Source organism: Neomonachus schauinslandi, chromosome 5 (assembly GCF_002201575.2).
Source record: "Neomonachus schauinslandi chromosome 5, ASM220157v2, whole genome shotgun sequence".
In the NCBI taxonomy this organism is placed as follows: domain Eukaryota; kingdom Metazoa; phylum Chordata; class Mammalia; order Carnivora; family Phocidae; genus Neomonachus; species Neomonachus schauinslandi.
The window spans coordinates 75,954,444-75,981,993 of record NC_058407.1 but is presented as its reverse complement, the minus strand read 5'-3'; the positions used below and the strand labels follow the sequence as shown (position 1 = coordinate 75,981,993).

Below are 27,550 nucleotides of genomic sequence, written 5' to 3'. Positions count from 1 at the left end.
CAAATACTTAAACTCCCAAGCCTGTCATATCAGATATAAGACTGCATGCATTTGAAATTATTCATGGCAATAAAAATATATTAAATATATAATATAGGATTAGTAACCTACTTTGTCTGGAGAACCTAGCTTAACCAGAGAAAAATCTTGGAGAGCTACTCCCTGACACTAACCTGTATGTGTGGCTTCATCTGCTTCCAGGTGACAGAATGAACAATCCCTTGATTAAGATAGTTGAATGCTTGCTGAAGAACACGGGGGGCTACATACTCTTTCTGTCTATATTGGTCTAAAATTTTTAGTAGTACCTACAGGAAAAGAGGGGAAAAAAGTTCAGGAGAACATAAATAATTTTAAGGTTAAGGGGAGGGGCATTTTAGATATGACATAAAACCCACAATCCACAGAGATTAAAAAAAAAAAAAAAACAGATTCTGGGGGAAATCAACATTTTGTGAGAATACTCAAGGACAGGGCCGCCTGGGTGGCTCAGTCGTTAAGCGTCTGCCTTCAGCTCAGGTCATGATCCCAGGGTCCTGCATCGAGTCCCGCATCGGGCTCCCTGCTCGGAGGGGAGCCTGCTTCTCCCTCTCCCTCTGCCTGCCTCTCTGCCTACTTGTGCTATCTCTCTGTCGAATAAATAAATAAAATCTTTAAAAAAAAAAAAAGAAAGAAAACTCTAGGACAGTTTTAATTATTAGATAGGTTCATGTTACATTGAATTCAAGGGTGTCTCACTGTAGTTTCCAGCCATTTGTCCCACTTCTAACCTAGGGAACTACTCAGAATAAGTCTACACTCTATTCCATGTAACTGAGCTCTTCAAATAAGTTAAGACTCCTATTAAAAGAAATAATAACAGACTTCACTAAGTGAAAACTGAAAACAACCACAAAGCAAGAGACACCATAAACAGATTGTAATATTTGATAAAGTTGAATCTCAAATTGGAAGAGGAATGGTAAGTTATCCAAAAAATAGTATCAGGACAACAAATCAGCTCTACGAAAAAAAAGAAGTAAGTCGGCTCCCTAACTCAACTCCATATCAAAATTAATTCCAGATGGGGAGCTATTTCAGCAAGGTCAACAAAAAAATGAAAGCATAGGATGTCTAGAAGAAAATATTAAAGGAGCGCCTGGGTGGCTCAGTCAGTTAAGCGTCTGCCTTCAGCTCAGGTCATGATCCTGGAGTCCCGGGATCGAGTCCCGCGTCGGGCTCCCTGCTCGGCGGGGAGTCTGCTTCTCCCTCTGACCCTCCCGACCCTCCCCCCTCTCATGCTTCTCTCTCTCTCTCAAATAAATAAATAAAACCTTTAAAAATAAAAATAAAGAAAATAGAAAATATCGAAGAATTTTATTTTGTAATCTCAGACCACAGAAAGTCTTTGTAAACATAACACAAAACTGAAGTTATTTTTTAAGTCTTATTTAAAAAAAAAATTATTTATGAGGAAGGAACCACGCCCAAAGCAGCTGCGACTGTCCCAAGGATCCTCCATCAGAGGCAGCACTACAACAAAGTCCAAATCTTCCAATTCCTGGTCCCAGAGCATGTCATTATAGCAACCTTAAAACTGAACTGCTGAATAAATAAAGAGTTCTTTCAAAACATGTACAGAATTTATATACTCAGAATGAATTCAGTTCAAGTTATGTAAAATTCAGGTTCATCAAAGTTGTCAGGAGTCCCACCATCACTTAGATGCCCTTTCTGCGAGGCAAGCTACAGGTGGATGCTATTGCACACGATTCTTCCTAAGCCGGCCGTGGCTTCTACAGGTGGAGGTGGTGGGAGAGGAAACAACAGTGAAGGGGAGAACAGTTTTTCATAAGAAAACAATTTTTAAATACTAGGAATATATACCTGAAGTAACCAAGGTACAAATAGTTTATGACATGGATGAAAGGCCATGAAATCTGAAAGTGTATGTATGTACAACATATATATGTTTAGGTGGCACTGGAAAAACTGGGCTGAGCACACTTCAAGAGGGCATCAACTTCAGGATGCTTGTAACAGCAGTGGAAACAGCAGAAGACAGAGCTGACCCACTTCCTGATTATCCTAGTTTCCACAGAGAATGGCTGAACAGGTCATTTTATTCACTAATTTTCATTAGTTCATTAACAGATCATTATTCTAATTTTCCCTACAGACTGCCTTATGGACCAACAAAATAATTTGTGAGAAAATTACAACCATAGTTTCCTGAATTGTTGCGAGGTACTTTTTTAGAAATGATCATCCATAAAAGGAAGTATTCCATCTATGATGACAGCACTGAAGTATTTAACTTGATATCACTGACAATAAAGAAGACTAATATGCACAGATTTATAAAAATCTAGAAACACCCTCTATATCATTAATGGCTTTTACCATGTTTGATTAATCTTTGCTTCCTCACTGTGGTTTTGATACAGCCAGTGCTGGAATAGTTATTAAACTTCATTTGTTGAAATATAAAGAAAAATGTGACTTAAATGGCAATACAGGTCAACCAATCTTCACACTCAAATGTCCTCTGTAGGTTTTAAGTATTAATACCAACTTGGATTATTTCCCAAGAACTAATTTTCACTGTACAGAATGGTTCCCAAACTTCCACAAAAATGTGTAAGTTCTCAGCTGAAGGTCTTAACTTCTGAGCTCCAACCCTCTTGAAACAGATCAATTCATTACATAAATCTTCTGATATAAAAGCTTAGAACAAAGAGTCTGAGGATCAAAGGAATAGAGAATAAGAAACCCATAAGAGGTCAGAGAGTTAACAGAAGAACCCAATCTAAGCACAGGTCACTGTGACATGAGTATCAACAAGCTTAAAAGGATTGAGTCTAGGGCGCCTGGGTGGCTCAGTTGGTTAGGCGACTGCCTTCGGCTCAGGTCATGATCCTGGAGTCCCTGGATGGAGTCCTGCATTGGGCTCCCTGCTCGGCAGGGAGTCTGCTTTGCGCTCTGACCCTATCCCCTCTCATGTGTTCTCTCTCATTCTCTCTCTCTCAAAATAAATAAATAAAATCTTTAAAAAAAAAAAAAAAAAGGTTTGAGTCTAGCATCTAGGAGTTTGGAAGGACACTTCTTGTGGAAGCTACCCTAGGACATTTGGTTTTAAAACTGATTGCACTGTATTAGATTCCCAGAGCTGCCATTTCATCCCCTATTAATATATAATGTATTAATATGTTCATAATCTACTTTTAAATGGATAGAAAGGACTTAACTTTCTTTTTTTTTTAAGATTTTATTTATTTATTTGAGAGAGAGAGAGTGCAAGAGAGCGCACAAGTCGGGGGAGAGGGGGAGAGAGAGAAAGAGAAGCAGACTCCCTGCTGAGCAGGGAGCCCGATAGGGGCTCAATCCGGGGAATCCAGGAGCATGACCTGAGCCAAAGGCAGACGCTTAACTGACTGCAACACCGAGGTGCCCCAACTTAACTACTTTCAATAATAAGCATTTCCATTTAAAAAGCATACATTTATTACCTGCTGAATTCCCACCGCATAGGTTTTCAAAAAGAATTCAGAAAATTCAAAGTATTCTTTTGTGACATTTCCTGGGCTTCCATATCTTAAAATACAAAGAGAAAATGTTTTAAAACAAAGCATGCTCACTAGTTTAAATACAGTCCCTTGCTGAAAGATCTATTTGGGCAGAAAACTAACACTTTCCCCTTTTCCACAAGCCCCAAGATGAAATCATGATGAGCTTGTACTTAGGTTCCGGGCCACTTAAAATTTCAGACAGAGGCTTCCACCTACTTAACCAAGAGTTTCTAAAGGGCACATACTACAAATAAAAATGTTATATCTGACTTTTTTTTAATAAATGTTTCTATAATTCAATTTGACTAACTTTCCTATGGAGCTGAGTAGCCATGCACCTTCTTGTACAATTCCTACATATTTCCAATGAGCTAAACAATGTCACGTCTCCATTTTTTTCTCACAGAAGAACAGAAAGATCCAGAGAAGACTGTCCACATCATTATGATCTCAAAGCCAACATACAGTTAAGCCTACCTTAAAAAGGAGGGTGACTTTTTTTTTTTTTGCCCCACTATGGCTTTTAAAGACAAATAATGATCTACTGTGGAGCATCAAGAGACCCATCCAGTTTTATTATATCCAATGCTGAGGTATTGATCATAAGATCGTAAATCTAATAAACAATTACCGTTCGAAGAGACGAGCTACAATATGCAGTGCCCATTTCTTACACTTCCACCAGACTAGTTCCGGTCTATCATCCTCATCAATCTGCAGAGTCTCCTAAGAGGACAGAAACACCCAGATTAAATTTCTGAATAAAAAGGTTTATGCAAACAACAAAGGCAGAATAAATCTTGTTATAGATTAAATAATACTAAATGTGAGTTTAGATTGCAAATGCAGATTCCTACTTACAGATTGCTACATAGGAATTAAATAAGCAAAGCAAATTTCAACCAACTAATGCTGTTGTTCACATTTATCTCCTATCTTCAAAAGGCCCAAATAAGTGGAAAACAAAATACAAAACACCATGTCCCTTGAGGAAGCTCTGGGACGACAGAAAGGTTTTATATCTTGATCTGAGTAATAGTAACACAGGTGTGTGTTTGTCAAAATTCACTGATCTGTTCCCTAAGTTCTGTGCATTTTGTATATAAAGTAAACCTCAGTATAATTTGTCCCAATGTACGGAAGAAAGAATACTGCACATTTGAAGACAAGCTTAAATTTAAAAATATGTACTTTAATTTAGTTATTTTGAGTAATTATTGAGTTAATTTGATAAGTGACATATAGCATCATTGTTATTACAGATAAAAACGAGACACCATCTTTCACCTATCAAACTGGCAAACTTAAGAATAAGTCCCTACTTATTAAAGTATAAGCCAGGGCAATGTTTCTGGAGAGCACTTTACAAGATTTGTCAAAGCCCTAAACACTTCTAGGAGTTTATCCAAAGAAAATAATCAAGTATATGCATAAAAATTTAACTACATCCTTATAGTTACACTAACACCCTAAAGCCACCTAAATGTCCAGCAAATGAAACACTCCATAAAAATGACAGTTTAAAAACATTCATAATCATAAAAAATATTTATAAGAGATTTTAAGTAAAAATTTCAAAACAGGACCTGAATATTTTTATATTTAATATATAATTTTTTATAAATGAAATGTGGCTATATATAGACCCAGAGGGAAAAAAAAAGGCCAAAAGAATAAATACCAAGTTTTAAAAATGGTTTTTATCATCTTTAGTAAGATTAAATATAGTTATTTTATTAATTTTGCTTATCTGAACTTTATAAAAATGAGTATGTATTACTATTTTTATTACAATAGTAGTTTTTTTTCCAAATAGCAAGCCAGGATAATAAATCAGTCTACCATAAAAATCCCAAACCCAAGTTTTCCCAATTTTTCTCAACAAGAAGCCCTTTCTTACAGGAGGAACCGTCCTGTCAATAATAGTTCGAAAGATCTCCATCCACGCAGTCATGGTTTGGTTATTCACTAGTTGAAGAGGCAATGCATACTGAAAACAGAAGAACATCATCATCAAACAATAATTCCTCCTCTCCAAAAAAGCCAGCAATTTCATCTATATTCAAAGGTTCAAATAAATGAAATGGCTAACATTTGACCATGAAAATAGTAATCTCATATGGCTTAACCTAAAATTTAACTTAAAAGAGATCTATAAACATATGCAAATAAATTAAAATTTTGAAAATCTAGGGATATGTGAAATATGCATGCCATGAACTGTTTTCTCTGGGCTACTTGGTTAAATAAAAAAAACTTTAATAAAGTTTCATTTATTCAGCATGAGATTCTAGAAAAGTGATTTTTACCATTTACCCCTTTGTGTGTCAAGATTTTCATTGTAACCACTTTTTTCCCAGCTTTATTGAGATACCATTGACATAACATTGTGTGAGCATAAGATATGCAATGTGATAATCTGATACACACACACACACACACACACACACGTATATATAGTGAAACGATTACTAAAATAAGGTCAACACCTCCCGTAATTACCCTTTTTTTATAGTGAGAACTCATTTTAACCACTTTAATGAAAATCTTTACCTCATAAACATTTTCTTCAGTTACTCTCTCTACACTGCAGCATCACACCACAACTACTGTTATCACTATGGGTCTCCCGTGCTACACCATGAGTTCCACTCCTGTAAGACGCAGTGCCTCTGCGTCCATGCATTCCAAAACCTGCTACATGCTAAGGACATAATGACAAGTAAGAGGCACAGTCTCTGTCCTCACCAAGCTTACACACTAGTTGGGGAAAACACATATATGAACAAGGAATTACAATATGGTATGATATACAACACAGACAAAAACAGTACAATATTGTTAAAGGCACACGTAAGAGGATCACCTCATCCAGGCTGGTGTGGTGGTATCAGGGACATCTTTCTAGAAGTTACACACAAGCTGAGACCTGGAGAAAGAGCACGAACTGGCCAGCCATAAAGGACAAGAGTGCTCCAGACAGAATTTCGGAGGCTCAGAAAGAGAGAGGACATGACCTATTCATGAAGCTGAAGGAATTCCAGTATGGCCGGAGTGTAAAGTACACAGGTAAGAATGGTAAAAGATAAGGTAGAGAGATGAGGGCTATAGGCTATGTTAAGAAGTTCCCAGGGGCGCCTGGGTGGCTCAGTTGGTTGAGCGGCTGCCTTCGGCTCAGGTCATGGTCCTGGAGTCCCGGGATCGAGTCCCACATCGGGCTCCCTGCTCAGCAGGGGGTCTGCTTCTCCCTCTGCCCTCTTCCCTCTCGTGCTGTCTCTCATTCTCTGTCTCTCAAATAAATAAGTAAAATCTTTAAAAAAAAAAGAAGTTCCCAGTTGCAGTGCAATGGGGAGTTGTTCGGGCTTGAGATAGGGAGCAGAGGAGGGACAGATTCTGGGTTAATGGGTGAGTGACGAGGAGTTCACTTCTGGACAAACTGAATTCTGAAGTATATATGGAACATCTATGTGCCCTGTACACAATAAACATTTAATAAATGCTACTTAGACAAAGTCAATTGTGTCATGCTTTTTTTTTTTTTTAAAGATTTTATTTATTCATTTGAGACACAGAGATACAGAGAGAGAGCAAGCATGAGCAGGGGGAGAGGCAGAGGGAGAGGGAGAAGCAGATTCCCCACTGAGCAGGGAGCCGGATGTGGGGCTCGATCCCAGAACCCTGGGATCATGACCCGAGCCAAAGGCAGACGCTTAACCATCTGAGCCACCCAGGCGCCCCTGTATCATGCTTTTTAAAATGAACTTTTCTGCCTCTTCCTAAATTACCAGACATTAACTTTTTACTTATGCTATTATTGTATCGTGCCTCTTAAAGCTGCCTAAATTTTTGCTTCCAGGATTCCCAGAGGGAGCATATTACTTTGGTAGCATATAATAGATCACCAAAACGATTAAAAATGTTGAGGTTCTGCACTGGTTTTTTAGGTTTGTAGCAGCATTTGTTGAGAGAAAACATTTTAGATTTTGCCCTCGTAGGAAATCAAACAGAGGTGGAGGCTTTAGGAAAATTATTTCATGAGCCTCTGTCTCACTTCCTGATTCCTACTATGCTTCTCCTGATGGGAAGGGGAAGTCTAGCCTCTGTATAAATGGGATATTACTATATCTAATTGCCAAACATCTCACTGAATAAAAAATGTTTGCCTCTGAGTAAAGTGATTGTCCTGAGGAAAAATTCTGAACACTGCTTTAATAAAAAGCCAAAGGCACCATATATCTTCCTTCCCTACTACTTTTTAAAAAGGGCGGGGGGGCGGGGGGGGGTAGAATATAGTTTCCTAGTATCCTAGCTTCTTCTCTCCTCAGATTTAGCTCCTTCCCCTTCCCTCTCCCTGCTAAGCTGAAAGAAAAAAAAAAATTACCTCAGACCATCCTCTATTAAAAGTTTAAAAGATGAGGCATCTGGGTGATACAGTCAGTTGAGCGTCCTACTCCTGGTTTCAACTCAGGTCTTGATCTCAGGGTGGTGAGATCAAGCCTCGCATCGGACTCCATGCTGAGTGTGGAGCCTGCTTGAGATTCTCTCTCTCCCTCTCCCTCCTGCTCCTCCCCCCCCCTCACTCTCTCTGTCTCCCTCTCTCTAAAATAAATAAATCTTTAAAAAAAAAAAAAGTTTAAAAGAGGAGTCTAAAAATATAAATCTTTATTGAAGTGAAATATTCTGAAACACTACAACAGTACCTAAGGGACATGAAGCCAAGAACAAATCCAACGTCTTGGCTCTCTAGCTTGACAACACTACCCTCTCGCATGACTGATCTAATAAAAAAGCATGTAACAGAGGTTTGACTCATTCATCATCAAACACTTTACAGACTGACAACAATTGTTCTTCCTCCACCCAGATCTAAATAATTTATCCAAATCTTTCAAGGATTACATTTTAAATACTTTTATATTTAAAACATTCCATCTCTGTCCTCTTCTAATTATTTTTTAGACTCTCATATTAATATTCTTTATAACTTTCAGATAAGAAAAAGGAAGTATTTTTTTTTTTTAAGATTTTACTTATTTTTCAACAGAGAGACAGCAAGAGAGGGAACACAAGCAGGGGGAGTGGGAGAGGGAGAAGTAGGCTTCCCGCTGAGCAGGGAGCCCGATGTGGGACTCGATCCCAGAACCCTGGGATCATGACCTGAGCTGAAGGCAGACGCTTAACGACTGAGCCACCCAGGCGCCCAGAAAAAGGAAGTATTTTAAATGAAGGAAAGTAAGGCACTAAATCTTTGTTAGCTTTAAATTGGGTCAAATTACAAAAAAACTGTCATCAGTATGATTTCCCAGTAAAAGAGGGACCCTCTTCTTTTCCTTCCCCTTCTCCTATAATCCTAACTTATCAACAGGCAGAACGCTACCGACAGATTAGTCAAGTAATCGCATGCAGTTAATTACTCTGGTTCTCCCTCATCCAGCACTTCAGACACTGGGGTGAAAGGCACAGTCAGTGAATCTCAGCTCTGCCACTAAGATAAATTTGGACAATAAAGTTGATTTCTGTGAGCCTGTTCTGCCATAGGATTTTTCCCCCATAGGATTTTTTTTAAAGAAATACATGTGAGAATATATAATAATTTTTAACAATAACTCACACATAATACACACTTTCCATATATCAGGCAGAAATACAAGGTCCCATATTTATCTTCTGCAACAGAAACTTACCTGAACAAGTGCATAAAAGATTTTCAGAATCTGCTTTTGTAGTAAAACAGAATAATGTGAGGAATCAGGAAGGAGCTGCATGATTTGTTGCTGAATACGAGGCAGAAATATTTGCATTGCTGCTATAAGAGGCTCTCTTTCCTCTGCTTTCTTATATCTACATGAGCAAAGACAAAAAGAGAAAAAAATAATTTCTCCCCCTACAAAAGAACTATAAATAATGAATGAAAAAAAAATTTTTTTAAACTAGATACAGCTAACGAAACAAAAACATTCCAAAAACAGTGGCTTACATTTTCTGTTTGGATTGTCAGAATAAACTTGAAAGAAACTGAAAAAGCACATCCCTCCTTTAGGCAGAGAAATCTAAAATCTTTCTAGAAAGGGTTAAATTTATTTCAAAGAATTCTAGACTAGTTTGCAAATTTCCTAAGTGATTTTTTTCTACTACTTAAATTAATTTTCATCATACCACAATTCTTCCTATAAAACACAAGTTGATATGCTTGTTTAAATAGACATTCCTGGGCGCCTGGGTGGCTCAGTTGGTTAAGCGACAGCCTTCGGCTCAGGTCATGATCCTGGAGTCCCGGGATCGAGTCCCGCATCGGGCTCCCTGCTCAGCAAGGAGTCTGCTTCTCCCTCTGACCCTCCTCATGCTCTCTGCCTCTCATTCTCTCTCTCGCAAATAAATAAAATCTTAAAAAAAAAAATTTTTAAAAAAATAATAAATTTTTAAAAATTAAAAAAAATAAATAGACATTCCTATCATGTAACAAATAATGTAGGGAAAAAATTTCTTCTTAGAATATGCTAAATTGAAATGTTAACAACAGTTTGCAAACTTCGGTGCTCTTAGATTACTTCAATTGCTCCAAGTCTCAAATACCTTCTAAAAACTCTACAGAATCTGAACTAACTCGTTTTTTAAAAGGAAAACTACAAGACTGCATGCCTAAGGAGCAACCCTCCTAGAAACCAGAAAGCAATGCTATTAAATGTGACGCTCACTAGTCTCCTACCTCCCGAGCAACTTTCATGGAAAAGAACATCGCTAGCAAGGAAACTTTAACATTTTCTATCCTGCATCCAAAAAGTTAAATGTTTGGTTTACTTCATAATGTGCTCACTTGAAGAACTTAAATATTAAGGTACCCCTATATGAGTTTCCAAGGAAAGCTGTTAAAAAATGGGCCTCTGAAACTGGCAAATAAATTCAAGAAACACTGCATATCTTATCACTGCCTTAGAGATTAGCAATGTACTTTAGCAGATTAAAGGTTCTCTGAATAACTATAGTAAATAAACATGTTTGACGTGCTTAACCCAACATTTCCCAAACTAACCTGATTTTGCAGAACACCCATATAGCAGACCTCTCTATGCAATTTAATTCTAAGTAACACAAGGCTGGTATCTTCAGCCAATAGAAATCAACTTACTCATATGTCTTCACCAGTTGATACAGACATAATAAACTGCCAAGCCAGCTTCCACTGCTCTGTGATTGCAAGTAATAGTCTATCTTGTCGACTACTGCTGGCCAGTGACCAGGGAAATCATATTTAATGATGGCACGGAGACACATTGTTAACTGGACTCTGTAAGGTGGGGGGGAAAAAGTCCAAAATCTAAGTGGTTATAAATATCAGATTTCAAACACCTCTCATATTTACACAAAGGCACTCTAGCCTCTATTTACCTGTATTACATAGTTACATATCTCGGGCAGGGGAAAAAAAAGAACACTCCTATAAAGAAAAACCTCCTCAGTAGCTCCACTTACTGAAAATAAAAAGAATGGGTCATTTCCTATAATGAATGAAAACTTTGAAACGGGATTATCCTAAATACAGCTTTGGAGGGAAAAAAGAATTTAAAAATAAAAATTCATTTAAAATTTTTCCAAAAGAAAAAAGAATGAATACACCACTGTGCTGCAAAATTTCCCACATAGTTACCTTTTGTATTTTAGTTATCATTTCCTAAGGGGGAAACAAAACAAAGTATTGTGTCATTTCAACTGGAAAAACTTAGCCGAAGAATAGTCAAAGTACGTAAAACAGAGGCTGATATAACAGTGGGAAGCATCTCTATGAGCTTGAGCCAACCATTATCAGTAAATAGCCAACACAATATGTTGCCCCTATCAAAGCTTCCTAAGACAGTAATGTTTGTCTTTTAGAATAAGAAACAAGTATTAGCTGGCAATTCTTGAAGAGGAAAGCTAAGTTATTTGTAAAGAAATAAAGAAAAAAAGCAATAAGAAAGACCTAAAACAGAGAGACTTCTCTTTAATAAAACCACAAAGTTAATAAAAGATGTGATCTCATAACATTTATGTCAGTAACCATTTCCTCAATGGGATCCCTACTGTAATTGGGATTGGGGAAAAAAAAAAAATGAGGAAAAAAATTTCTCTTCCACAAACTATCAATATGTCCTTATATGGTTGTTTAAAAATGGTTAGAAAGTGAACCTGGCTAAATCAGGATTCCATAATGCCAAAAAAAAAAAAAGAAAGAAAAGGTGTGTGTTCAGTTGGCTAATAACTTGCATTCGCTGAAATGAAACACACAAAATAATGCCTTTTCTTTCTGTTACCAAATCCATTTGAAAAATTTCCTTGGCCATACTCTTAAATGAACTTTGAGAAGAGTTCTTCAAGAGTGATTACGATTAAGCCTTCAGGACATACAAGAAGCAACTGTCTTATGATAAAGATAAAAGTCTCCTCTTGTACCACCAGCAGTTGTTCCTGAACAATAAATCCGTCCTGTGTGCAATAAAACTGAAACTTCTCATTTTTTTCAAATTTCATCTACAGGAGACCTCCCAATCCCTTCTTATTCCAAGCAAGCAAAGGGATGGCTATGAGCAGCCATCCTTCCATATGTTACTGTAGGAGCATCACAAGATTCAGAAAGAACTGAAAGTGTAAAGACTCGGACAGACTCGGACACACGATGGTGTCAGAGGGGAGCCACTGCCAGGCTGGCATGTGGGCACCCACCGAGACCAACGGGGATTTTCTTTCACCAGTACACGTCCTTTCTCCTCTTAACTAACAAAGGAACTACACGAAGAGGAGTTCAATGTTTGTTCTCCTTCCTCGCTGTTCCCCTCACACTTTCTTCCCTATTCCTACCACTTATGACATAATGTACATTAGACACTCAGGGATAAAGTTATATCTCATCTCTTGGCGGTAAACAATTTCATTCCCCTACCTCAGTTTCACCTCTTTCCCTCCTCCGTTTTCAACAGAAATCTAATTACTAGCTCACATGGAAAAGAATCTGTGTTTCCTATTTTAAAACCGCAAACTGTTAGGGCTCCTGGGTGGCTCAGCTGTTAAGCATCTGCCTTCAGCTCAGGTCATGGTCCCAGGACCCTGGGATCGAGCCCCGCCTCGGGCTCCCTGCTCTGCGGGAAGCCTGGTTCTCCCTCTCCCACTCCCCCTGCTTGTGTTCCCTCTCTCGCTGTCTCTCTCTCTGTCAAATAACTAAAATCTTTAAAAAATAAAATAAAATAAAAAAATAAAACTGCAAACTGTTTATGACTCTGCAGCTCTGCGGTGCAAGGGGGAAAGCCGCTACCGTTATGTGCACACTTTAACCAACATTAGATTAAAAATCCGGTTCCTCAGTTTCTGTAGCCACATTCCAGGTACTCAATAGCTATGTATGTCACGTGGCTAAACACTGGACAGGGTGGATGCAGAAAATCTCCATCATCACAGAAAGGTCTATTGGACAGTGCTGCCCTTCGGCATCTAACCTGAATTTTAAAAACCGGAGCCAGTGTTCTAGCTTATCTCTACTCTATCATGTCTTCTCCAAAGAAAAAGATACTCAGTTCATAAAAAAATGAATAAAAAGATAGGTAAAGTATAAAGAAAAGTGGTAGGTTAAAACTGCCAGGAGTCAATTTCCCTGTATTGGGGGGGGAAAACGCAGATGGTAAAAAGTAAAGAGATCATAACTAAGAACATAGGTTATTTATATAGCAGGGATTTATATAATTTTAGTTAAGTTTGATTTTTGCCTTAAGTCTTTATTGGCAACTTACGGCACCTAATCTTTTCCAAAATATTCTGAGGCAAAGAATTACAAATGCAAAGACAAATAAGTAAAACAATATTTTTGGGGGCGCCTGGGTGGCTCAGTTGGTTAAGCGACTGCCTTCGGCTCAGGTCATGATCCCGGAGTCCCGGGATCGACCCGCATCGGGCTCCCTGCTCGGCAGGGAGTCTGCTTCTCCCTCTGACCCTCCTCCCTCTCATGCTCTCTGTCTCTCATTCTCTCTCTCGCAAATAAATAAAATTTTTAAAAAAAAAAAAATTTTTATAAAAAAAAAAAAAAAAACAATATTTTTTGAGTGCCCACCTTCATTACTTTACCTCTTCAGCAATACAAACTTGAGGCTGATGATTAAATCCAACCTCTCCCATCCAAACATTTTGCGCTTCTACTAATCATATATAGTATAATGTACCTCACTAAATCTGGAGACCGAATTATTCCTTCCACAATGTTATCACGTATTTGCTGGCGATCATTTTCATGAATGTTGAATGGAAACACTGCTTCTCCCGGTGGAGGTTCTCGGTCAGGCCAATACTGTGTGACCATGTTCTTCAAGTAAATGGCAGCTAAGGTAGAGAAAGAAAGTGCTAGCGTGGCAGTATTGAAAAGATGGCTTTAATTCAGCTTTACAGAGCGTGAAAGGCTAAGCCCTTCACTGCTAAACACGGTACTCAGCAAAAATGGGAAAATCTTACAATTATAAATAGCCAACTGGGGAAGGGAAAATGTATAAGAATTTAAACTTTCCCTTTAGCTAGTAAAACAAATCTAAGCAGAAAACATTTCATTAAATCAAGCATCAGAGTTTACAGGACAGAAAAAATGACCCAGGAATCAAGTATATAACCTTAGACTAAATATAAGGTAGTCTAAATGAAACTCAACTAACTGCATTTTCATAGCATAAAGATTATACTGCTTCTAATGCCTAAAGCTGAGTCCACAACAAGTGAAATTCCACCGTCCTTCATGTGATACTGCTTTTCGTGTTTATTTTCTCTCACTGGCCACTATCCTGTACCACCACATTTGAAATATCCCCAATTTCTGCCTTACCCTTCTGAAATATTTACCCCTTGTAAATATAAGAATAGGGAAAAAGACATCAACCTTTAAATATCTTTGTAAAATCTCAGGAAATTTCTTACCTGTTTATTTCTATCAAAATACATAATAATGTTGCTCCTATTCTGTTTCCCCAACTCCAACAGTTAGCCAAAGGGTTCCGAAAGAAATAAGCTGACGTACTTTAGATAGGGTTTTGATAGGGAAGGTGAAGCTTTCTAACTATCGCAGCTGAACAGTGAATATGAATACTTATAACATCATATGCTTATATATACATGATATGTAAGGATGAAGAAATGTGATCTGCAAAGCATTTTAACTTTCTTCCCTTGAGTTTCTCCTCTCCCTTCTTCCCCCACCTCACCTTCATCCCAATGTTACATAAAACTAAATTGGTTCACAGAAGCATTATGACACAGAGAATAAACCAACATGTTCTACATTGGCTATAATACAACTGAAATGTAATGAAAATTATGAACTTGACAAACAGCAACTTTCAGACAGCAAAGATACAGACATGGTAAAATCACATGGACTTATTTATAATACAGTCATTAAATACCATTAATTTTACCACTAAAAAATATTTTTATTATTGGGCACCATACAAGATGGCCTACAAAAAAGGCACACTAATTTGTATATGTTAAAATAAATCCTTGGGGCTCCTGGGTGGCTCAGTCGGTTGAGCGTCTGCCTTCGGCTCAGGCCATGGTCTCAGGGACCTGGGATGGAGCCCCGTGTGGGGCTCCATGTTCGGCAAGGAGCCTGCTTCTCCCTCTCCCTCTGTACACCCCCCACTTGAGCACACTCTTTCTCTCTCTCTCTCTTTCTAGTAAATAAATAAAATTTTTCAAAAGTTCTTAAAAAAAAATAAAAATAAATCCTCAATTAGAGGCACCTGGGTGGCTCAGTCAGGGTCCTGAGATTGAGCCCCTATTGGGCTCCGCGCTGAGGAGTCTGCTTGTCCCACTCCCTCTCCACTATGCACTCTCAGACATGCGCTCTCTCCCTCAAATAAATAAAATCTTTTTTAAAAAATAAATCCTCAATTAGTTAAAATAAAATTGAACTTAATATAATAAGTTAATAAGAATATTAATTTCTCTTATGGATAATCATGGATTGCTAAGAATAATGAAGAAAAAGCACCAAAGATAATTCAAACTATCAATAATCTAAAGACCTCCCTTTCATCATTTAATTAAAGTTATCTATCTAACCATTTGCCAGAGCTAACAAAAGACAAATATCATCTTAATCCAGTCATATGGAAATAATTAAACTTTGTTTTTCTGCAAAATCCACCATTCCAAGCATCTTAAGTTTAAAATTAACTTTCTAAAGCATACACACAGTTCTCTCCTTCTCAAGCACAACAAATCATCACTTAAGCCCTATGGATCCAGACTCACAACTACACACGCCAGTTGGTCCCATAACCTCAAAGGGGAAAGGATGCCAGTAGGAACTCAATGAAGCACAATGCTGTGCTTTCTGAGTTGATGTTTCATTGTTTTCATTGTAATTTGGTAGTCCCTCCCTCTCTTATTAATCTGTTAAAGGCGAGGAAATAGAATAGTGTATGTAAATTATATCCAAAACAAAATTAAGCAGATTCTGAGTAAGAGCCAAGGAGCTTCCTACATATAAGACACATGAGTTTTAATGAAAGAGTTTCTTGTAATGCTTCTGGACTGATCAGAGGCATCTTTCCAGTTTTTTCTACGTTCTGTATTCTAGAACACTGAGGTTAACCTTAAAGAATAACTTGTGAATAACTTAGCTATAAGCTGAATTTTTATATCCCTCCCTATCCATCTTTTAGAAATATATACAAAAAGAAAAACAAAAAGCAAGCAACTTACAGAAAACAGAACCCATGCTATTTTTCAAATGAGGGTCCCCACATCAGTCACCAACAATGACTTCATCAGGTCTAATATAACACCCAACCCTCAACTACCACTTTTATTTATTTACTTTTTAATCTTTTTTTAAAAGATTTTATTTTTAAGTAATCTCCACACCCAACGTGGGGCTCAAACTTATAACCCTGAGATCAAGAGTCACACGCCTTAGTGACTGGGCCAGCCATGTGCCCCTCAACTACCACTTTCAAGTCCAAACTACTTTTCTGCTCATAGCAACTCCCAAATGTACTAAAGAAACTACATTTCTGAAACTAGGTTTATGTATATTAGAGGGTCTCCTCACAGGCAAGGAGTAAAAAACTGGAAACAAAGTTACCTGAGAGATTCTTAATCCTAACTATACTAAATTTAAGATGGGCTCCTTTCTCTGTACATTACATAGTAATATTAATAATGCTATTATGCCTCTTAATACCTCAAAAGGAAAATAACAGGACATCAAAATTTATTTTGTTCTGCTTACCAATATCAAAATATTACATTTTTTTCCTATTTCTTCACAGTAAAGTAATAAGGGACATTCACTAATGAGCTTGATTGATGGTAGCAAGAATATTTTAAGATTGCCCACAAGCCAAAAAATCAAGAACTGAATATTCTGCAGAACTATGTCTTTCCACTTAATATTAGCATAATTTTTTACAGTTTTATGCAGGCTGACTTTTTTTTAAAGCAAAAATCACATCATTCTTTTTTAAATGTCATGATAAAATGATAAATTACCTGTCTACATGTTACCATAAGGTTCTTGGGGCATCTTTGTATTTTAATAATAGATTAAATAGGACAGAAAATTTATAAGTTTAGGATAGATATAATGTAGAATTTTATACTGTGTATTTCAGATTCAATGATGAAATGGATGCTCTAAGAGAGAAAACTGTCCTATTAAAAAATTAACCAAGATAAACTCTGTCCTGTGACTAACAGATTTGAAATCTACATGAATTATGAAGAAAAACTACCTATAAATGCTATTTACATTTCATATCAAAACTTAGTTATCTAAGTTATTAAGATTCAAAGTTGTATAGAGGATATGAGGAACCCAGAATTATTGCAGTTATGATACAAAAAGTAAGTAAAAGCAACTTGGTGAGAAGATTCAAAATTCAAAATTTAAATATCATTAACATCCTACAAGTATCCAGAGAAAAATGTCCAAGGATTCTGATTTTTTTTTTTAAAGATTTTATTTATTCATTTGACAGAGAGAAACACAGCAAGAGAGGGAACACAAGCAGGGGGAGTGGGAGAGGGAGAAGCAGGCTTCCCGCTGAGCAGGGAGCCCAATGTGGGGCTCAATCCCAGGACCCTGGGATCATGACCTGAGCCAAAGGCAGACACTCAACGGCTGAGCCACCCAGGCACCCCTCCAAGGATTCTGATTAAAGCTTAGCCTCTATCAACAACAACAACAAAAAGGAACAATAAAGGAAATATCCATCAATATCAAATTGTTTAAATAAACTAAAGTAGTTCTGTACAAAGAAATAATGAACAATTGTTGTAAAGAATAAAGTACATGTATATGCATATACACTGATATGGAACAACCCCCCAAGGGTATATGGTGAAATGGGGGGAGAAAAGTTATAAAACACCATGTGGAGTAAAGAGATTTCTGTTATATTTTTTCCTATTTTTTAATATATATATATATTTTTTATTATTATTATGTTATGCTAGTCACCATACAGTACATCACTAGTTTTTGATGTAGTGTTCCATGATTCATTGTTTGCGTATAACAACCAGTGCTCCATGCAGTACGTGTCTTTTTTTTTTTTTTAAAGATTTATTTGTTTATTTGAGAGAGAGAGAGAGAGTGAGGGCGAGCACACAGAAGGAGAGGGAGAAGCAGACTTCCCGCTGAGCAGGGAGCCCGATATGGGGCTCGATCCCAGGACCCTGGGATCATGACCTGAGCTGAACGCAGACGCTTAACCGACTGAGCCACCCAGGCGCCAGTACGTGTCCTCCTTAATACCCATCACCGGGCTAACCCTTACCCCCAGCCCCCTCCACTCTAAAACCCTCAGTTTGTTTCTCGGAGTCCATAGTCTCTCATGGTTCGTCTCCCCCTCCTATTTCCCCCCCTTCATTTTTCCCTTCCTTCTCCTAATGTCCTCCATGCTATTCCTTATGTTCCACAAATAAGTGAAGCCATATGATAATTGACTTTCTCTGCTTGACTTATTTCACTAAGCAAAATCTCCTCCAGTCCCATCCATGTTGATGCAAAAGTTGGGTATTCATCCTTTCTGATGGCTCAGTAATATTCCATTGTATATATGGACCACATCTTCTTTACATTTTAAACCATCATATCTATGGGAAAAAAAGGAATTGGAGAACCTTGCACCAAAGTTGATAGCAGCTATCTTTGAGGGTGTAATTAAGGGCAATCCAATGAGTGTTTATAATGTTCATATGTCATGTAAAGAAGACATATTAAATCAATAAACTACTTTAAAAATACTTAAAAATACATAAAAATATTTAAAAATACTGTTTCTCCAAAGCTTCACAGGACCTCCACGATGGCCCTATAAACACTTAGATTATTAAAATAGTTTCCATGGGGCACCTGGGTGGCACTGATCAGTCGTTAAGCATCTGCCTTCTGCTCAGGTCATGATCCCAGGGTCCTGGGATCGAGCACCACATCGGGCTCCCTGCTCCACTTGAAGTCTGTTCTCCCTCTCCCACTCCCCCTGCTTGTGTTCCCTCTCTCCCTGTGTTTCTGTCAAAAAAAATAAAATCTTAAATAAATAAGTAAATATAAATAAAATAGTTCCATTTAGCAAAATGTGATTTCAGAACAGCCTTATTTCATAAAACAAAGATTAAACAACTGAGAGTTACGGTTTCAAAAAACAAGAAGTTTTATAAACCTTATTAAAATAACAAATAATTGCAACATGTAGGCTTTTCCATAAGTTTTTCTTAACAACAAATGGAATCATACATATTGCTACAAGTATTTTCCCAAAGCTAATGATTCCTTACCTTTTTTTTTATGTTCAAGGAAAATTAAATACTTTTATCAACATGTAGAGTATAATCCTATCTGTATAAAATTGTTGATCTATCCCTCTACCTGAACCTGCAAAGACTAATGTTCGCCGAATGTTAAGGATGGCCATTTCTGAGCAATGAATATTGGGTAATTTTTTTTACTTTCATCTTTGTATTTTTCTGTATTGCCCAAATTATTTATAATGAATATAAATCAAGTGACCTAATAAAAAAATTTTTTTTTAAATATCTACTTTTTAAATTAGCATTTGTCATTTTACTCCATTTATCTTCAAATTACTATCTTTTCAGACTCATGACATTCCAAGACTTTCTCCATTTTTTACCTTCTGGGCTCTAATGACCAGCTCATTAAAAAGGCAAAAAGAGGAAGGCACAAAATCCTGAAACTATAAGGTTCCACAGACTTGAAAGTAAGTCTCATGTTTAAAATAAAAGTCCTGTTCCCCAAACATGTGTTTAGGAACATCTGTGCACATATTACCTCCATGATCTGACTTATGAATGGAGCTCAAATCCACATACATAAATTCATGGTCTTCATCTATGGACACAAAGGGTGGGCCACCAGGAATCATAAAGAATTAGGGAGATTAAGCCATTGAAATTGTGAAAGCTAAGGGGGGAAATGGCAAAGTTACAGAGGCAAGGAATCGGTAGGTGAAAAGGAGAGAAGGAGAGGAAAAGCTAGGGAAGATGTAAGAGCTCAGTATCTACCTCTAAATTTCCAGGGAAAAAGAAAGTGAGTTTTTAAGCCATTAGCAATACTTTATGTGTGCTTCCTATTTTTCAAAGAAATCACATAAATAAATAATTTTACAAAGGATGAAAAACCTACTCACCCGCCTGGCGTACTGGGAATTCCACATGGTCAGACACTATAATCCGAAGTAAACTGGGGGCAAAATTGATAATCTTGTAGGACTGAAATTACAAAGAAGTATTTATAAAATAGGCCAATATAAATGAATAACTGTTAGCACTGTTACTGAATACATTACTATCCAAATAAAAGGAAAATTTTTAAAGTGAGAGAAATTCTCCAAGGCAAAAATAAGATTACTGAAATACTTCAAATCAAAACTGGAATAAATTGATGAATAAAGGGGTATGAATATTTTTGTTTTTTAACTTATATTGTCAAAATGCTCTCCAGAAAGTGTGTAGCAATTTACACTCCCAAAAGTAATATATACCCATTTATCCAATACAAGGTTTAGCATTATCATTCCTTCAAAATTGACTCATATTTTAAATTACATTTCTGCTAAGTTAAAATTTATCCTTCCTGTTGGCTGTTTGTTTTCTTCTACAAATTTCTTATTCCCTTTATCCTTTTTGGGACAGAATATTTGTTTCATTCTTAATAAATCCTAAGAGCTATTTATGAATTTAAAATCTTAACCTTTTATTGGACCTATACATTGCAAGTGTTTCTTCCCAGCTTATTGTACTTTAATTTTGCTTATGGTATTTTTGACAAACAGAAACATGGAAAACATGGGCCACAGAAAACAGGAGATCCAACGTAGGAAAACAGACAAGATAATGTGAATTATCTGTGCATGAGCTATGGAGAAGAACCAGTCCAGGTTGGAACAATGTGCCTCACAAGACAGTGTTGAGAGTGGTCATCACCAGCTGCCCTCTGTTGGTGGAGCACCCTTTATTTTATTTTATTTTAAAGATTTTATTTATTTATTTGTCAGACAGAGAGGACAAGCAGGGGGAGTGGCAGGTAGAGGGAGAAGCAGGCTCCCCGCTGAGCAAGGAGGCCGACTCAGGGCTGGATGCTGGGACCCTGGGATCATGACCTGAGCCGAAGGCAGACGCTTAACCAACTGAGTCAGCCAGGCGCCCAGTGGAGCATCTTTTAAACCTGACACCCAAATGAGCCTGTGCTGACGTGCCTGCTGCCTGGGTCGCTCCCCCCCCCACACAGGTTCTACTTTGACCTACTGCTGAGTTTGGACATGCTGACTTTAGAAGTAAAAAAAAAAATACAGAGCAGCCTGTTCCTTTTGATAATACTCCCTCTAAATGTCTAGTACCTGGACCAGGTTACCGTTCTGCCACATTCCCAGAGCTTATACTTGGCCTTGCCTGCTGACATTCCCAGAAAAGACTCATAAATTCTCAGTAAGGCGAAAGCCGACAGTGATGAAGAGAATCTGTTCAGCTTCCCTTCTCCCAGAAGCCTGGACCTACGGTGGCATCCTTTTCAACATACCACTAGGTTTATGCATACCACTCAACTTTTTAATTTATCACCTTTCCTACTCATTTATTCATAATAGCATTAATAAGAAAAATGTGTGACTAAAAAATCTGGAGAAAATTGGTATCTTAAAATGTCGGTCTTTTCCATCCAAGAACATTTTGCTTTCCAAATCTTTCTATAAAATTTTGAATTATTGGGGTGCCTGGGTGGCTCAGTCGTTGAGCGTCTGCCTTTGGCTCAGGTCATGGTCCCAGAGTCCTGGGATCGAGCCCGGGATCAGGCTCCCTGCTCAGCAGGAAGCCTGCTTCTCCCTCTCCCACTCCCCCTGCTTGTGTTCCCTCTCTCACTGTTTCTCCCTCTGTCAAATAAATAAAATCTTAAAAAATTTTTTTGAATTATCTTATAATTGTTCTTCTTTTCATCCTGTATAAAGCTCAGAATCTTAAATCTGTTGTATATAAAGTAAATTCTCTTTTATTTAAAAATGAAACCACCATTTTAAAGTAATTTTTAAGAAAACAGATTTCTTTTAACAGTAGTTTACAGGAGGCAAAATTAATACAGATTTAGCCCAATCTTCTAACTTTCTATGTGTAATTATAAAATAACTCATGTTTGTAACATCTGAGCTACAGAAAGATCCTGTAGTGAATCACAGACTAAAGCATCTATAGCTTAATTCTAATCTCTATAGTTTAGATACTTATTGCACATAAGGACAAAATAACCTGTACACTTAGATTAATGGTACCTATTTTAAAGCAGTTATTGTGGAGACTGCTTTCATTTCAACACTGTTGCCTTTGTACACATTTTGGAACTCCTCTTTTTGCAACTGCCTGCCATTTCAATGACCTTGTGCAACTTTTTGTCTTCTCCTTTCAGCCTTGATTCAAACTATGTTAATTTGGCCAGCTAAAACATCCAGGAGTAAATTCAGATAAAGTCTCATACTACTTTCCTCACAAGTATTTAATCCAATTTTTTTCCATCTTGGGGTTCAAGTTTCTAAGAAAAAAAAAGACATTTCTCGATATTTACTTTCTATCTGTGAAGTTTTCTGAAAATAAAGTTTACTTAGCATAATTCTGCATTCAACAAGAATTCATTTTAAAGCAAAGACCTGCTGTCTCCCATTCTCTGCCTCACTGCTCCCACTACATTACCTTTTCTAGTGCCCCAACATGCCAAACTGAAGGCCTTTATTGGACTTGCTCTTCCCTCTGTTTCTCTCCCAGTTCTTCACCTGGTTCACTCTTTCACAACATCTAGGTCTCTGCTCAATGTCATTCTTCAGAGAATGACCACCCCATTTATACACTCCAACGCTGTCTCTCCGGGACTTTACTATCTATTGCACTTACGACCTGATATTATTTACTCGTCTCTATTCCCCACTAGAATGCAAGCTCTGTGAAAGCAGAGTCTTGGATTAGTGTCTGCATTAGAACTCAATAAATATGTTATTCGTATAAGCAAACTTGCTTAAAGGGCAATAAAAATGATATAAACAGATGCATGGAAAAGCAGAGATTCCAAAGCTCAGCAATGAACGTAATTATTTTTATTTCCCTATTGAGTCCATGTGGAGAATGCTTTATTAAAAGAAGATACCTTTGTGGATGAGTTACTGGAGCAAGATAGCTACCCATTCCTACTTCCCTTTGCAGCTGCTAAAGGGACTGCTGGGCCTAGAGACAAGGAGGAATGCGCACAGGATGCATTCTTAATATCCTGAGATAAAACTGAAAATGCATTCTCTGGGGACCACTGGGTGCCTCAGTTGGTTAAGCATCCAACTCTTGGTTTCGGCTTAGCTTGTGATCTCAGGGTCATGAGATCAAGCCTCGTGTCGGGCTCCAGGCTCAGTGCAGTCTGCTCAAGTTTCTCTCTCTCTCCCTTTGCCCCTCCCCGTGCTCACAAGCTCTCTCTCTCTCTCAAATAAATAAATCTTTTTTAAAAAAAGAAAAAGAAAAAATGAAAATGCACTTTCCCATAGAAACAACATCACACACAGCAATCAAGGAACCAGTCACTAGTAACAGCTAGAGAAAAATACAGCTCCAAACAAGAATTTATCCTTCAGAACAGAGGCTGTTATGTTTTGAAACTGCCTACTCTTCTACAAGGCAATTGGTAAATCATCAGTACACTGCAGAAGCTGCCCCCAATTCCTACGCAGAGCATATTTGCTCAGGGGGGACCTAGACTAAAATAAACTAGCTGGACCCTAATCACTTATGGTAGATTACCCACCCATTTGTCCAACAAAGCAGGATATTACAGTGGTAGTAAAGAATAAGTATACAAAACCCAACACTGTAGCCGTATTTTACTATACAGTTATGTGACTTTATACTTGTCTTCTACTTACAGACAATTCAAAAAAAAAAAAATACTTAGTAAGAGCATATTACAACACAAAGCATTATACAAAATATAAGTGCTCAATGAGTGGCATAGCGATAAGCTACTTTTAGAAGTTGCAGAGGAAATTATGGTCTGTGATGAAATGGGTGGATATGGGGCAGGGCAAAGGGAGGATGAAATGGGTTTGAACTGAAATACTATGAAGAAAAATGTAGAATTGGGTCCCAAGTGTCTCTTCTAGTTCTGCAGGCTTTCCCACCAACCTTTCTCCCCTTCTCTACAGTCAACTGCACTTATACACTGATGAATCAGAAACAAAGCAAGGACAGGCTAACAGGGGCAGGAAGGTATAACATGATATCAAAGATATGATCCCTACTGACACTATCAAAATAACATCTGGCCTCATTGTAAAGAGAAGGGGGTCACAAACAGGCCACCTCCCCTGTTCATACTAATAGATGCAAGTTCAGCTCTTGCTTTGTTCCTTCTAACCAACCCATGGATTACTATTCTTCTAGCCAATCACCATATAGTACCTCTGCTCTGCAAAGCCTGGGACAGGTACTGACTTTAACTTTCCCCTATTCTGAGTGAGAGTCCTTTTCTTTTTGAGGTAACAACACATTCTCTTTAGGCTTCAGTTTAATTCAACCTTCTCTCCAGTGTTTTCACTCTCCCTTTATCTCTTGGGGATTCTGATTCACACTTAACTCCAAACACCATCCAGATTTCCCACTGGATTTCAAAGATTTAAAATGCACAGCTGCACTTTAAAGTCAACTCCAACTAGGGAAAACCTTAGTGAACTCCCACAGAAACTTTTACTTAAGACAACTGCTCTCACACTTCAGGAAGCACAGAATCACCTAGCTAGCTAATTAAAACATAATTGGGACCCACCCCCAGAGTTTCTGATTCTCTAAATGTGAAGCCCAATAATTTCCATTTCCAGGTGATGTAGATGCTGCTCATCCTGGGCAACACTTTGAAAACCACTAATGTAGGTTTATTCCTTTACATTTTAAGGATTGCCCCAACCTCAACCAGCTGTCACTCTACCCTGGGGAGGAGACCTTAATTCGTACTTTTTAGTAAGAGGTCTATCATTCATTCTTACAGGTGAGGAGGGAAAACATGAGCTAAATTTTGGGATCACTACAATTTCGAAATGTCGGTGGTAACGCTGGAACAAGGTCAGGGCCAGTAAGAACACAGGATGGAAGATAAAAGAAAGTCTTACACATTTTAGCGCTTATAAGAAATCCCTCCAAACGCATATTACTCGACATATCTTTTAAAAAATCGTACCACGATGAAAACTGCCTCCCCTGCACTCTCCCGGCAGCATTTCCCAGCGCTCCGACACAACTCTGCCAATCAGTGTCAAAAGAGTCCTGCCAACCCCACAGAAGCAGGCGATGGGCAGGGTTTCCCACCGCAACACTTAAAAAAGGCTGGGTCTGGAGAAAAGCTGAACTCAGATTTGAATTTTAAGGGAATTTTCCCACCCTCGTCCCTAAATCAGCGTACTTAGGGAATCACACCCCGCAAACACTAGCAAAGCTTTCCAAAGCCTCTTTCTGCGGATCAAGGGGACTGAACAAACTGCACTGGGAAAGGAAAACGACACGAAAAGATGCAAAGGTGGCCAACAGGTGCGCGAGTTGTTCAGAAAAGATCCGGGGAGTGCAGCTAAACTGGACCCCGGGGCGGGGGGCGGGCGGGGCCGAGACGAGTTCCAGGGTCTGGAGCCCCGGTTGGGGTGGAGATCAGGGGCGCAGAGGAGGGAGAGCCGGGCGAGCCCGCGGGGAGCGCCAGGGGGGCGCCACAGGCCCGCTCCTCACCTGGTTGAGCTCATTCTCCGCTGCAATCCGCAGCTTCGGGTCGATGGTGCCCTTCAGCGCCTGGATGATCCGGTTGAGGTCCATCTCCCCGGGTGGGGGCTCCGCGGCCCCCGGACCAGTAGGCCAGACTGCAGCTTTAGTTTTTCTTTTGACCCTCTCAGCCTTCTCCTCCGCGACCCCTGGACTACCTCACTCCCCACCCCCCGCCACCGTCGCCACCTGCAGCCACTAGCTGCGCCACTCTGACTCCGCGCCCCCTGTCCTCCCTTTCTACCCCCCACAACTCGCTCTCCATTCACCCTTTTACGACAGCCGGTGGGAGGCGGGAGAAGTGAGAAGAGGAAGCGGCGCTTCCTTTACGGCGGCCTCTTCCCCAGGGCGTGATGCTATGGCTGCTCCCGCAGGCGGCCCCCATGCTGCTGTACGGAAAACAGTAATTGACTTCTTCCCGGGAGGGAAAAGCGCTCACTAGCTCCGGCAGGCGGCCGCCATGCTGCCTTACGGAAAACAGCCTTCGCCGCTTCCCAGATGAGGAAACAAGCGGGCTCGGGGTCTCTTAACAGATACTTCCTAATTAAGCATATATAGATGGAATAGCACTTTTTGTTAGTACGAAACTGGGCATCACAACCGAACTTGTTCCAGGGCAGACTTGTTGGGAACGTAAGATCATTTGGCCCACAGTAGAACAGGGTTCCCTTGGTCTATGGGAGCCATCATTCATTCATTCACTGAACATTTGTTAAACACACGTTTTTGGACCAGAGTACTGAGGTATTTAGGTACCACATTATAACAAGATGACTGAGATGCAGGCTATTATGAAGGAACTTACAATCTGATAGAAGAGACAAATGTACAAATATTTACAGAGTAATCGTGAAAATAAAGAGAACAGAGAAACTATGTGCCTGAGTTTCTGAAAGATGTCTGTACCTTCTCAGAAAAGTAGTGAAAAGGCAAGAAGGATTATACAATTTCCACACACTGTGGCCTTATCTGGCCCAATAAATTCAATTGCTTAGTCGTTGCCAATGTCTCTTAACTGCTTGCAGTTTTCCCCCTCTTTAGTCCATTCTCCACACTGCCATCGGAGTAATGTTTCTTAAAGGTTAATACTGTCATGTCCCTTCCTTGATAACTTCCCATCAATTTTAAGATACTATTCAAACTCCTTAGCACTCCAGGGTCTTAGGAAACGTAGTGCTTTCATCTCCACACTATTTCATTAACCCATTTTTTTGGACCTCATGATAATCTAAAGCTCCTTGACCTCTGAATATCCAATGTCCTCTTCTCAAATTAGGACCTATTCCTCCAATCTCTCTCCCTCAATAATTGTTCACCTGTTTTCCAACTCAATTACTTTTTTAGTTCTCCTTAGTCTCCCCATTCCTTACTACACATACTTCTCTGCTATTAAACTCCCAATTCAACTTTTTTTTTTTAAGATTTTATTTATTTATTTGACAGAGAGACAGCAAGAGAGGGAACACAAGCAGGGGGAGTGGGAGAGGGAGAAGCAGGCTTCCCTCAGAGCAGAGAGCCTGATGCAGGGCTCGATCCCAGGACCCCGGGATCATGACCCGAGCCGAAGGCAGAAGCTTAACGACTGAGCCACCCAGGCGCAGCCCAATTCAACTTAAGTCTACCCTTGACCCACTATGCAAATCGACACCGCTACAAATGTGTGTCTTTTCTTTTTCTTTTCTTTTCTTTCTTTCTTCTTTTTTGGTTTTTTTTTT

The 27,550-nt window shown here is 38.7% G+C and overlaps 1 protein-coding gene across 2 annotated transcripts in view; it reads right to left on the bottom strand.

Moving 5' to 3' along the window:
* The window catches only part of IPO8 (importin 8), a 65,114-nt gene extending 39,021 nt beyond the window's left edge, over positions 1-26,093 (bottom strand). The window contains exons 1-9 of one of the 2 annotated variants that reach the window (XM_021690482.2): positions 25,806-26,093; positions 20,210-20,291; positions 13,730-13,886; positions 10,675-10,833; positions 9,233-9,389; positions 5,449-5,538; positions 4,180-4,274; positions 3,489-3,573; positions 174-308 (exon numbers count right to left, since the gene is read on the bottom strand). In XM_021690482.2, coding sequence (XP_021546157.1) covers positions 174-308; positions 3,489-3,573; positions 4,180-4,274; positions 5,449-5,538; positions 9,233-9,389; positions 10,675-10,833; positions 13,730-13,886; positions 20,210-20,291; positions 25,806-25,889 — 1,044 coding nt within the window. In that variant the 5' untranslated portion in view covers positions 25,890-26,093. Of the gene's footprint in view, positions 1-173; positions 309-3,488; positions 3,574-4,179; positions 4,275-5,448; positions 5,539-5,864; positions 5,889-9,232; positions 9,390-10,674; positions 10,834-13,729; positions 13,887-20,209; positions 20,292-25,805 lie in introns of those variants that run through there. The other variant, XM_044914900.1, reaches the window with a different exon arrangement.
* Positions 26,094-27,550: the final 1,457 nt, after the last annotated feature.